The sequence below is a fragment of the Myxine glutinosa genome, chromosome 14 (assembly GCF_964187855.1).
Source record: "Myxine glutinosa chromosome 14, kmMyxGlut1.1, whole genome shotgun sequence".
In the NCBI taxonomy this organism is placed as follows: domain Eukaryota; kingdom Metazoa; phylum Chordata; class Myxini; order Myxiniformes; family Myxinidae; genus Myxine; species Myxine glutinosa.
The window spans coordinates 82,857,150-82,869,255 of record NC_136274.1 but is presented as its reverse complement, the minus strand read 5'-3'; the positions used below and the strand labels follow the sequence as shown (position 1 = coordinate 82,869,255).

The 12,106-nt window shown below is 46.9% G+C and overlaps 1 protein-coding gene across 1 annotated transcript in view; it reads right to left on the bottom strand.

Moving 5' to 3' along the window:
• UST (uronyl 2-sulfotransferase) overlaps positions 1–12,106 on the bottom strand; it is a 91,149-nt gene that overhangs the window by 1,604 nt on the left and 77,439 nt on the right. The window contains exon 7 of the mRNA XM_068136263.2: positions 47–144. Coding sequence (XP_067992364.2) covers positions 47–144 — 98 coding nt within the window. The remainder of the gene's footprint in view (positions 1–46; positions 145–12,106) is intronic.

Here is a 12,106-nt window from a genome sequence, read left to right as displayed (position 1 = left end):
GTGTGGGAAGGGGTGGATGGGGATGAGTCTAACAGCAGCATCTCACCTGCACCTGGGATCCTGTCCACAGAAGTATGGAATGATGTAGAAAATCTTTGGGTTGTTGCACTCCGGGAAGCTTTGCAAAATGCACTTGTCTATGCTCTGCGGGTCAGAGGGAGTATTTGCAGCTGACTATGTGACTATGCAACTAAACTGACTATGTCTCATGAAATCCTACCCTGACAAAAAGTTCTCATGAGATCTGTTGAGATTCTTTCACAGAACTGTTCACATTTCAATCAGATCTCAAAATAAATAAACGATTTTAATTTTTTTTGAAGGCTACAGCTGGGAAGAACTTTTCCTAATGGATCTCAAGGCAAAATATTGCTAATTCCCTCAAACTGGATTTTGATAACATTTACATAGGTCATTCATGCCACCTAAATGTAATGCTCTCACCACTTATCTTCATTAAGTTCCTTTATTATTGTTTTGTATGCAGCCTGTGGCTGCTGGTTGCATCATTGCTGGGAGCATGGCCGTGCCGCTGATGCAGTACCCCCTGTGTTACCAGAATGCTGGTGCTCATTTTGCCGACCTCAGAAGGATCACAGGCTGAGTCAACCCACCTGTTGTTATGTAACGCCACAACAGGTGCTCCAACTCAAGACCCTAATATCTTAAGTCAGCCACCTTATGGTCCTGGCCCTGCCATACAGTGATACAGACCCTTATACACCTGCTACTTAAGAGAATTTGAATGTTGATTTGAGTAATAGACACATGAAGTTTTAAAACTTCAGTAGGTGGAATTCAATTCACTTCTCTTCACAGAGCTTGATCCGTACCTGCGGACATACACACCTTCCCCACCCACAAAATCCACAAAAACATTTTCTCCCCCGCTGCCATTCAATTCTCAACCACATACTTCCATAAAAAGATGTCACAAAAAGATGGTATTCGTTTCCGTGACTGCCATGGCCTGCTTACATGTGAAATCCCCATTCACATTTCAAAAACACATTTCAACCACAATTCAATTTCCATCCTCACGACCACACAAAAACCTCCACACATAAACAAACGCCACCCACAAGACACCTTGTGGCACACACTCCAATCCCCTCACCAACCATGTCATCACTCTCACCCCCCCCCCCCCCCCCCCCACATTCCAAATTACTCGTGTCCCAATTTCTAAAAGCAAGTACTGAACCCTGGGACAGTAAACATCAAGGAACCTTACCTTGATGTGTGGGTAGTTGCAGGTTGGTCGGGTCCAAGAGTGCCATCCACCACACCTAGTTGCTTCCACACCACCCAGGAGCCTCCCGACCCAGGTAGGGACTCGATTTATCTCCGTGGACTATCTGTGGAAGGGCATGCGGGCCCATCTGAATTTTGAAAACCACATCAGCCACCTGCCGAAGCACCACTCCGGGGCCCTTCCAGGGCGAAGTGAGTTTTGGGCACACCCCCTTCCTCCTCCGGGACAAGTAGAGCCAAATAAGATCTCCGGGAAGGAAACGAGGTGAATGTGCCCGAGCGTCATACCGCAATTTCATATGAGAAGAAGCCAAGCCAATTTGCTTCCTCGCAAACTCGTGAGCCTTTTCGATGCTCTTTTTCAAATTGGTTGCATAACTTTCCACAGATTCTCCACCTGGTTCCTCTCAGGTCCCATCAACAAATCTGTGGGGACTCGAATTTCCCGACCGAACATCAACAAGGTGGGGGTGCACTGAGTGGTCGCATGCTGTGCGGTCCGGTATGCCATCAGTACAAAGGGAGGATGCTTGTCCCAATCCTGCTGGTGCTCGGAGGTAAAGAGGGCCAAAAGGTCAACAGGGTCCTATTGAATCGCTCCACCATTCCATCTGATTGAGGCCTAAGAGGGGTCATCCTGGTCTTATTAATTTGGAGGAGCTCACACACCGATCGTAGGAGCACAGATTCAAAGTTCCGGGCCTGGTCTGTGTGTAGCTCCAGGGGTACGCTGAACAAGGAGAAGAATCCCTCAACTCGAACGTGAGCTTCCAGCTGGGTTTCCTGGTTGGGCAATGGGTAGGCTTCTGGCCACTTTGTGAAGTAATCCATTGCCACCATGATGTACCGGTTCCCTCGGTGGGTGGCTGGCAGTGGCCCCACCACATCTACTGCCACCCGCTCAAGTGGCGTTGTCCCCGTTGTACACCTGGAGCGGGGCCTTGCACGCACGTGGGGGTCCCTTCTTACCGCGGCAGAGGTCACAGGATCTCACCCAATTTTGAATGTCTCTGCCTGAATTCACCCAGGAGAACCTCTGCCGCAATTTGGACAAGGTTTTGTCCACGCCAAAATGTCCCATTGTCCTCGTCCTATGTGCGTGCCCCATAACCACCTCCTTCCATTTGTCCGGTACAACTATCAACCAGGAAGCTACATTGCCCGTTGGTGTCACCCACTTCCTATACAAATGGCCATCCTACAAACCCAACATCTGCCATTGTGCCCAGTGGGCCTTTACCTGGGCCCCGTGTGGTGCAAATTCTTCCCAAGAAGGTCTTTTGTCCTCCCCCAGCCAATGAAAAAGGGGGCCCAAAATGGGATCCTCCCTTTGACTCTCTCGCCAATTTACATCGCCCAATTCAGGTGGGGGTTGTGGCAATTTTCGTCTGGTCGCTCTCGCTGCATAAGGGCATGCATCAATTTGATCCTACCCAATTGAATCCTTGGCTTCCTGCCTGTCACAAAATTTGCACTGTGCCTCCTGCACAACAGGGGCGCCGAGAGAGAGCGTCTGCATTGGCATGTGCCTTGCTGGGCTGATGTTGCACAGTGAAATTATACTGCTGCAGCCTCTCAAGCCACCTTGCAATTTGTCCCTCCGCTTCTTTGAACTGAAGTAGCCATTGCAAGGAGGCATGATCCACTCGGATCACAAACTCCCTCCCATAAAGGTAAGGGTGAAAGTGTCCAACTGCAGACAGTAGGGCCAATAGTTATTTGCGGTACCGCAATAATTTCGCTCGGGCCTCGAAAGTGCCCGACTGTAATACGCAATAACCCTCTCGACTCCCTGTTGCATTTGTGACAACACAGCTCCCAATCCTTCCTGGCTTGCATCAGTATCAAGGATGTAATTGCAATCATCTGTCGGGTTTGCCAAAACTGGGGCTTCCACCAGACGTTGTTATAAGTGACTGAATGCCTCGATGCAGCTCTCTGACCATACAAATTTGGCTCCTTTCTCCGTCAATTGTGCAAGGGTCTTGCAATTTCGGTGAAATTTGCCACAAATCTCCTGTAGTAAGAGCAGAGGCCCAAAAATCCTCTGACTTCCCTTCCATTTTTGGGGGCGGGCCACTCCTTTACAGATTTTACCTTTCCAGGGTCAGTGGCCACGCCGCTCTTGTTAATCACGTGACCCAGGTAAGTTACCTCCCTCCTGAAAATTTCGCACTTGCTCAGGTTCAATTTCAACCCTTAACCTCTCAAATACCTACGACAATTTTTTGGCAGCATGTTCAAATGTGGGAGCGTAGACCAATACGTCATCCAAACAGACAAGGTAAGTCTGCCATGGTAAGCCAATCAAAACACATTCCCTCAGACGCTCAAATGTGGCAGGGGCATTTTACAATCCAAAAGGCATGACAACAAACTGCCAAAGACCCTTTCCTGTGGTGAACACTGTTTTCTCTCTCGCCGCTTTATCCATCTCCACCTGCCAATAACCACTCTTTAAATCCTCCAGCCATGTCCCCTGCACCTCCTCGTCATCCCCCAGTCCCACCAACTGCAGCCTCTCAGTGTCCAACCACATATGACCACGCCCAAGGTCTAGTTGGCAGTCGTGTTCAACCAAGAAACTCAATCCCTGAAGACATTGATCACACACCTCGGCCACCCATGCTACCACGTTGACCTCCAGACTACCCAACTCCATCCTTACCACTCAGTGTCCCAATATTGGTGCCGTCACCCCCGTAGCCAGTTGAAGGCTGTGTCCTTCTACTCTATCAATTTTATCCCAGTCTTCAACACTCTGGTCTAACACACTTGGATTGATAATGGTATCACTGGCCCCAGTGTCCACCACAGCCTCACAAAATTCTCTCTCAATGTTACATCTAACTTTTACATTACCCGTGCCAATCTTTCCGCAATTCACTACTTTCACCAAAGGAGGGTGCTTCTCCACACACTTGCCGGCTGAGCATGGCCCCGTATGCTCGGCTCATTCTCGTTTCCCAAACACTCTATAGCGACAGGCCCAGGCCTAGGTGGTGACCCTCTTCCTGGCACCTGTGGTCTTTCTGGGGTCCCCTCCTTTCTGGGATATGAAGCCTGTTAGGAGGTTTCAGCCCAGGGGGTTTCCGACAATCCCACTGCACGTGCCCTCTTCTCCCACACCTAAAACAAGTCCCCATAAACGGACCCCTCTGGTACCCCGGTGGAGCACCCCTTACTCCCAGCCCAAGCCGACAAAAATCAGGCTGTCGTGATGGCAAACCTGGACCAAACCGCTGTGACTCACGCCCTGCAAATTTACTTCCGGTCAAATTTGACAGCTGGCAGCTGATCCCCCTTAGCATTCGGGCACTGGCCGTTTCCTCCGGCTTCTCTTCCTGACCCCGTACCTCTGCCTGTCGTACTGTCACAGGTGCCCTCTCTGATGCACGGTTCGACCTCCTCAAAAAGGTCAGTCTCACCATGCATTCCGCCGCTCGGTGTACTGTGACCGGGTCCTGCAACTCCACCAGAGTCCGGACCTCGGGGTCAGGAAGAGCCGTCATAAATTTTTCTATCGCCAGCTTGTCCCACGCCTGTGCTGGTAGCTCCCTATATGCTATCCTCACAGATTGGTAAATATCCTGGGCCAGCTCCTGCAACGTTTCATTAGGTGTTCATTTTCTGGGTTTTCATTTTCGGAGCTTCTGGTGCCCAAATGTGGCTCGTGGTGAGGGTCCCCTGGATCACCTTAATCTCGTCCTGGAGATGCTTAACGGACCGACTCACCTCCTCCCTCAGACTCTGTTGGACCCGAGCAACCTCTCCCTTAATAATACAGTCCCAGGTATCCAGTCGCTCCTGCATCAAATCACTCACCCTTTCATCAGTCAATGGCGGCCCCCACAGGCCTTTATCAATAAACAACCGCTCCTGTTCTGTTACGCGAGCTTCCAACCCCTTTACCTCCTCAGCCAATTCACCCCCCTGTTGTTTGGAGAGTCCACATTATTCTACTTGTTGCCGCATTCTGGCATCCACTCGGCCCCGATAGCCTTCCAGGTCCTCATTTATTTTATCAATCCGTATATTTGTTGCTCCAATTTTGTCTTCCAACCTCTCCCCTATTCGGACAGCCTGGGTCGTGCCCTCTTCTATTTTTTAATGTCAATTCCTCCCTTTTTGATTCGAATTCTACTACCATTACCTGCTCCATCTCCCCGAATTTCGTTTCTCCTCTGAGCTCAAATTCACCCAGCCTGTCTGTAATTTGACTATGCATTTTTCCCTCTATTTTATCAATTCGTTCCCCCAGTTGTGTTATTTCCTCAATTTTGCCTTCCAATTGTTCATTCATCTCCCTTATTTCATTTCCTTGTTCACTCATTTGTTCGTTCATTCCCTCGATCTTTCCCTCCAATCCATCAATTTTATTTTCCATTCCCTTAATTTGTCCCTTCAATTCTCCCTTTAATCCATCAATTTTGTCAGTTTGAGCATTAATTTGCTCACTCAATTCCTTCATATCTCCCCTTAATCGTTCACTCATGGTGTTCATTTTATTATTCATTCCATTCATTTCACACATTAATTTTGCAAACATGGCCTGGAAAGCGTTCGGGTCCGTTACCATTGTCCCCGGCTCCCTGGTAGGGGAGGGGGGATGGACTAATAATGCTCGTGACGGAGAACTTTTCAATCCTATCCTCTAATCCGGCCGATCAATATTTCAACCCTATCAGGTCAAACAGTTCAGATGTGTCTTTCCCCACTCAATCAAGGTTGCCTGATTGATTGAAGGGGGTTCAAGGTTACCATGGAAAATGTTCATATTAAAAACATTTATTTCTAAAAGTAAATGTATAATAAATGCCTTTAAATATTATATACATTAATTTCTGTTGATTTTTGACTCCAGTCTACATCAAAACGCATTTATTAAATAGGATATTCTCAATTTAGTGGGAAAAGTGTCAGTGGAATATGGTTATTACTATTAGGTCATCTCATCTCGATTCTCGAAGAGATTAACTTATAAATGGGTCGTGATGTCCGTCTATCCGTTCACTTTTTGCTACTTTTGCTACGCCTCCCTTATCACCCGGATGATTGTTCTGAAACTTGACACATGAAAACAAGACAGTAAGCACAATCGCTCGGTATTAAATTTTTCAATTCCGGTTCATGGGGGCTCCCTAGGGGGGTTACCCTCGAAAACTTCCGATCCCTAATCGTTTTTGTTTTTTTTAACCAACCAATTGCTCTGAAACCCAATACAGCCCTTCTACATGATGGTCTGCAGGATCGCTCGGTCTTACATTTTTTGAATTAGGATCATGAGGGCTCCCAAGGGGGAGGAGGAGGGGGTACCCTCCTCCCCAAACTTCGGATCCCAAATCGTTCTTTTTTTTTTTACCAACCAATTGCTCTGAAACCCAATACAGACCTTCTACTTGATGGTCCGCAGGATCGCTCGGTCTTACATTTTTTTGATTTTGTATTTTTTGAATTGGGATCACGAGGGCTCCCAAGGGGGGCAACGCCCCCCCTCAAACTTTGGATCCCTAATCGTTCTTTTTTTTTACCAATTGCTCTGAAACCCAAAACAAACCTGCTACTTGATGGTCCGCAGGATCGCTCGGTCTTACATTTTTTTGATTTTGTATTTTTTGAATTTGGATCATGAGGGCTCCCAAGGGGGGGGGGGGGGGGTACCCTCCCCCCAAACTTCGGATCCATATTCGTCCCTTATTTACCAACCAATTGCTCTGAAACCCAATACAGCCCTTCTACTCGAAGGCCCGCACAATCCCTCAGGCTTCGATTTTTCGATTGCGGATCATGGGGATTCCAGTCACTTTAGCATTCGGTTCCAGTCTCTAAGCGGAACCAAATGACTTCCGGTTCCAGTCTCTGAGCGTTGGATGTGCGATTTTTGCCGATTCCAACTTTCTCAAAGATAAATCTTCCCAGTCCTTTTTTTTTTTTGGCGTTTTTGCTGTTTATTTTGTTGTCTGTATGTTTGATGTGTGCTTCAAGTTCGGTTTTGTTTTAAAATGTGCCAAGTTGTGAGTATTCTTTCGACTCTTGGTACCGGATTATTTGAGGCCTACCTTTTCCTAGTTTGAGTCAACAATAGCTTTTTACTGTCTTTTCTGTCTGCTACCTTCAACCCTTTTGTTTTCTCCTCAATCCCCTTACCTCTCCTTCAATTCCTACGAATTATACTCCCTGTTTAGAGTCTTTAAAAAAAAGAAGAAGTCATAATTTTGATTTCTTACCTTCACACCTCACACCTCCCGGAACACCCTACTTCCTGCTCTCTGCAATTTTTGCCGTTTCCACTCGACATTCCCACTGTGATCGTGAACGTTTTCATCACACAGCTCAACTTTATTTTCTTCAACTTGTTGCTTTGAACCTCTTCTGCCTAACCGACAAAAAAAAAAAAAAAGATAATAGAAAAAAGGTAATTGCTCCCACCGTACCAACCATCTACTTATATACACCCCAACCTACCAATATAGCATTCACGGTGCCTTTTACAATGCACCAACTTCCTCTGTCTCGCGTGTTGAATTCTCTATTCCACTACAATTCACTCTTCTTCCTCTCAAAAGTTTGCTTTCAAACAAAACCTTCCATCATTGCAGATAATTTTGTCCAGTCGAAGCCGAGAAACGTATTTTCAGCCCCTATGTTAAAGTTGCATTTATGGAGAAACGGTCCCATATAAAGTGAGGGGTACTTTGTGCCTCCCTTCATTACAACATGTACAACTCTTCCTTCCTACATTCTCTACACTCGCTTTCATTCCACCCCTGCTCCAACGTTTTCAAATGTATCTCTGACTTGAAAATCTCAAGAACCCCAGTTTGCAATGTTCGTATTTCATCAATGGGGAACAAAAGCGTGATAATGATGACATCATAGGTGAAGTGGTATACCAGCCAAATTTTTTATCGAATTCCTTATCCTAAAAATCTGAAATTGCATGCACATGATCTATGACCCCTTTGTATTGAAATATTAAATTTATGACATCAAAGGTCACATAATCTCGTCCTGGAGATGCTTAACCTGGAGATGCCATATGGGACATGGTTTGGCAGCCATATTGGATTGAAGGAAAATATTAAATAATTATATCTCTGAAACCGCTCACCCTATCTGTGTGAAATTTTACAAATATCATCTAACAGCACTGTTGCATGTAGTTTGAAAATGATGATGTCATAGGTCATGTGGATTGGCAGCCATCTTGGATAGAAAACGAACGTCATCCGATCAACACGAAACTTCACAAACGTGATCCCCTACCCATACATATGCAGAGAGAGTGTACATTTGAAAGGTTATATGTCATGTGGTATGGCAGTCATATTAGCTTCAAAGATTATATTTTAAAAAATCCCTTCTCTGAAACTGCTTCACCGATCGATGTGAAACCCGTCATGTCTGGTGAAAATGTGATATTTGAAAACAGCTGAAGGGATTTAAATCAAACTTGTTTATTTTTTAGGACAGTGAACGATGGTATCTACCGCTGTGGGACTATGTGGAGGCATATTGGCGACACAGTCGCATTGTTCAAGTTTTTTAAAATCAAACTATAACTACGGAGGTTTCCATATTTTCGTCAGAACAAACACATGCCATGGTTAAGGGAAATTGGGGTGTTATTCATTTATTAGCAACAGTACCCGGCGTTGCCCGGTGATGTTCTTTCAACATGTTGGAATTTTGAAGAAATCAATTTTGTCAGGTGCCTAAAATACTCTCCTACCTGCACCCAATAAGGAAAATGTATATTTAATATGATATTACACACACACACACACACACACACACACACACACACACACACACACACACACACACACACACACATCAACATACACATACACATCAACATACACAAACACACACACATACATACATACACACACATAAACACACACATACATACATAAACACACACAGACACACACAACCACACACACATACATACATACATACATACATACATAAACACACACAGACACACACACAACCACACACACACACAACCACACACACATACATACATACATAAACACACACAGACACACACACAACCACACACACATACATACATACACACAGACAGACACACAGACAGACACACACACAAACACACACACATACATACACACACATAAACACACATAAACACACAGACAGACACACACACAAACACACACATAAACACACAAACACACATACATACATAAACGCACACACATACAGCTTTTATAGTATAGATGCGGATTTGTTTATAAACCATTTCATCCGGATGGGGTTTGACCAGCACTCCTGTGTTCATTTACGTCATTACGTCAATACCACGATTATCATGATACAAATTCTTCCCACAGTACAGTCGTTTATTCTACGTGAGAGGGTGGCAATAGCATAATACTCCCCAGGACAATGTAATTATATTTGTAACGATACTCCCATAATGAAACAAAGCATTGAAAGAATAATTACGGGCCCCTATTAGATCCGCGTCCCGGGGTGGTCACCCACCATCCCCTCCTCTCTCGGCGGCCCTGACCCTATCTCTTGCCAGTGTCCCGCACCATGTCCCCTCCCTCTACTCCCTCCTACCACCATTCCATCACTACCTTCCCCCTACTCCTCCCCTTCAAATCTTCATCCTCATCCTCCCCTTCAAAACTCTCCCCACTCCTTCAAATCTCCCCCCTCAAATCTCCCTTTCAAATCTCCCCCCTCGACCCTCCCCTTCAAATCTCCCCCTCCTCCTCCCCTTCAAAACTCTTCTCTCCACCCCCCCCCCCCCTCCTTCAAAACTCCCTCCTCACCCTCCCCTTCAAAACTCCCTCCTCACCCTCCCCTTCAAAACTCCCCCCTCACCCTCCCCTTCAAAACTCCCTCCTCACCCTCCCCTTCTAAACTCCCTCCTCACCCCCCCCCCCCCCCCCATTCAAAACTCCCTCCTCACCCTCCCCTTAAAACCTCTCCCCTCCCCTTCAAATATCCCCCTTCATCCTTCCCTTCTAAACTCCCCCCTCCACTCCTCACCTTTAAACCCCCCCTTCACCCTCCCCTTCAAAACTCCCCCATCACCCTCCTCTTCAAATCTCCCTCCTCACCCCTCCCCTTCAAAACTCCCCCTTTACCCCTCCCTTTCAAATCTTCCCTCTCACCCCTCATCCTCAAAGTTGCCTCTTAACTCATCCACAAAGCCACTTCGTCTCTCTTCCAACCCATTCCTCCACCTCCAACCTTCTATTTGCCTCTGTCCCCCCCAAATTACTCCTCACTGTGCTTCACCCCATCACCACCCAGCCTTTTGTCCTCCTTCTCCTCATCCTTCTTTTTCTCTTTGCTCTTCTGCAATCTCCCTCACACTGTCAACACCTCTCCCTACCTCCCCCTCTCTTCCCTCATATTATCCTCCCCCACCCTCCCCTCTCTTGTACCTGAAGCTCCCCCTCCTTCTTCCTTAATGGTATGGACCTCAAACATCCGGGGCCTACACTCAAACGTGACTGATCTCTCAATACAAGTTGTTTTTGACAAATCAGACTTGATCTGCTTAACAGAAACTTTCCTTCTTCAAGATGTCTCTGATTCCTTAGTATCTCTCCCTGGTTACTCCCTCCTCCGGTATGATAGACCCGAGCCTCGTCCTGCTCTATTTCTCACTCTCCGTGTAGTGCTCTGACACCTCCCAAACCCCAGGAGTACCTCTGGCTATGGCTTCCCCTCCGCTCTCATCTTTTGTTCATATGTGTTCTGTACCGTCCACCAAACAGTGATAACTCCATTTACATCTCTCTCTGACAACATGGACCAACTTCTATCCACTTTTCCCAACTCTCTCTTCTTCATATGTGGCGACTTCAACTTTCATCATGCCAGCAGGCTGGGTGTGGGTACCTCTCGTACCTGCCATGGCACAAAGGACTCTCAAGACTGAACTCTGAAACCCGTCTCCCTCCTCCAAATACTGGTGGCGTCTGGCCAAATCTGTTTCTGGTGTTTGTTCCCCCTCCGTCCCCTCCCTTACATCAAACGGCTACACAGCTGGCACTGCCCGTGAAAAAGCTGAATGCCTCAACTCTGTGTTTGCCTCAAAACTTGTGTCCCAAACCCATCGCTCTCTGTACCAACCTTACCCAGTCGTACCCAGCTGCTCCTGGACTCCATGTCTTTCTCTCCCGACAAGGTGGAGAAGTTTCTGTCAAACCTCGACTCTGATTCCGCAACTGGACCAGAAGGCATCAGTCCACAGGTCCTAAAATCCTGTTCTGCTGCTCTTTCACACCCTCTCTCTGTTCTATTCACCCTCCCTATGTTCACGTCACCCTCTCTTTTGCTCAAGGTCATCTGCCATCAGCTTAGAAATCAGCCAACATCACCACTTCACACAAGAAAGGTGCAAAAAGAGATCCTTGCAACTACAGACCAATCAGCCTGCTCCCAGCCAGGTCACTCTACTCTGGACATGTTGCTACTGCTGTCTCAACAATAGATGGAGGTCCTCAATGCCAAACAGGAAATCAGAGCTGTCTCCCTTGACATATCTCGTGCCTTCGATACGGTCTGGCACCCGCTCTGCTCACCAAACTCTCCTCTTATGGTATCCATGGAAAGCTCCACTCATGGCTCATGGACATCATCAACAAGTGGCTCGAAATGGAATTCTCTCCTCTCCCTTGCCTGTCCAGGCTGGAGTGTTCCGGGCCCTGTGCTTTTTCTGGTCTTCATTAATGATCTCTCTTGACTCTGGAAAATACTCTCGATCTCTTTGCTGATGACTACTGATCTTTCCTGGGAAAACCACATTTCCAAGCTGGCCTCCAAAGCCAGTCGCCCACTGGGCATCCTCCGTCGT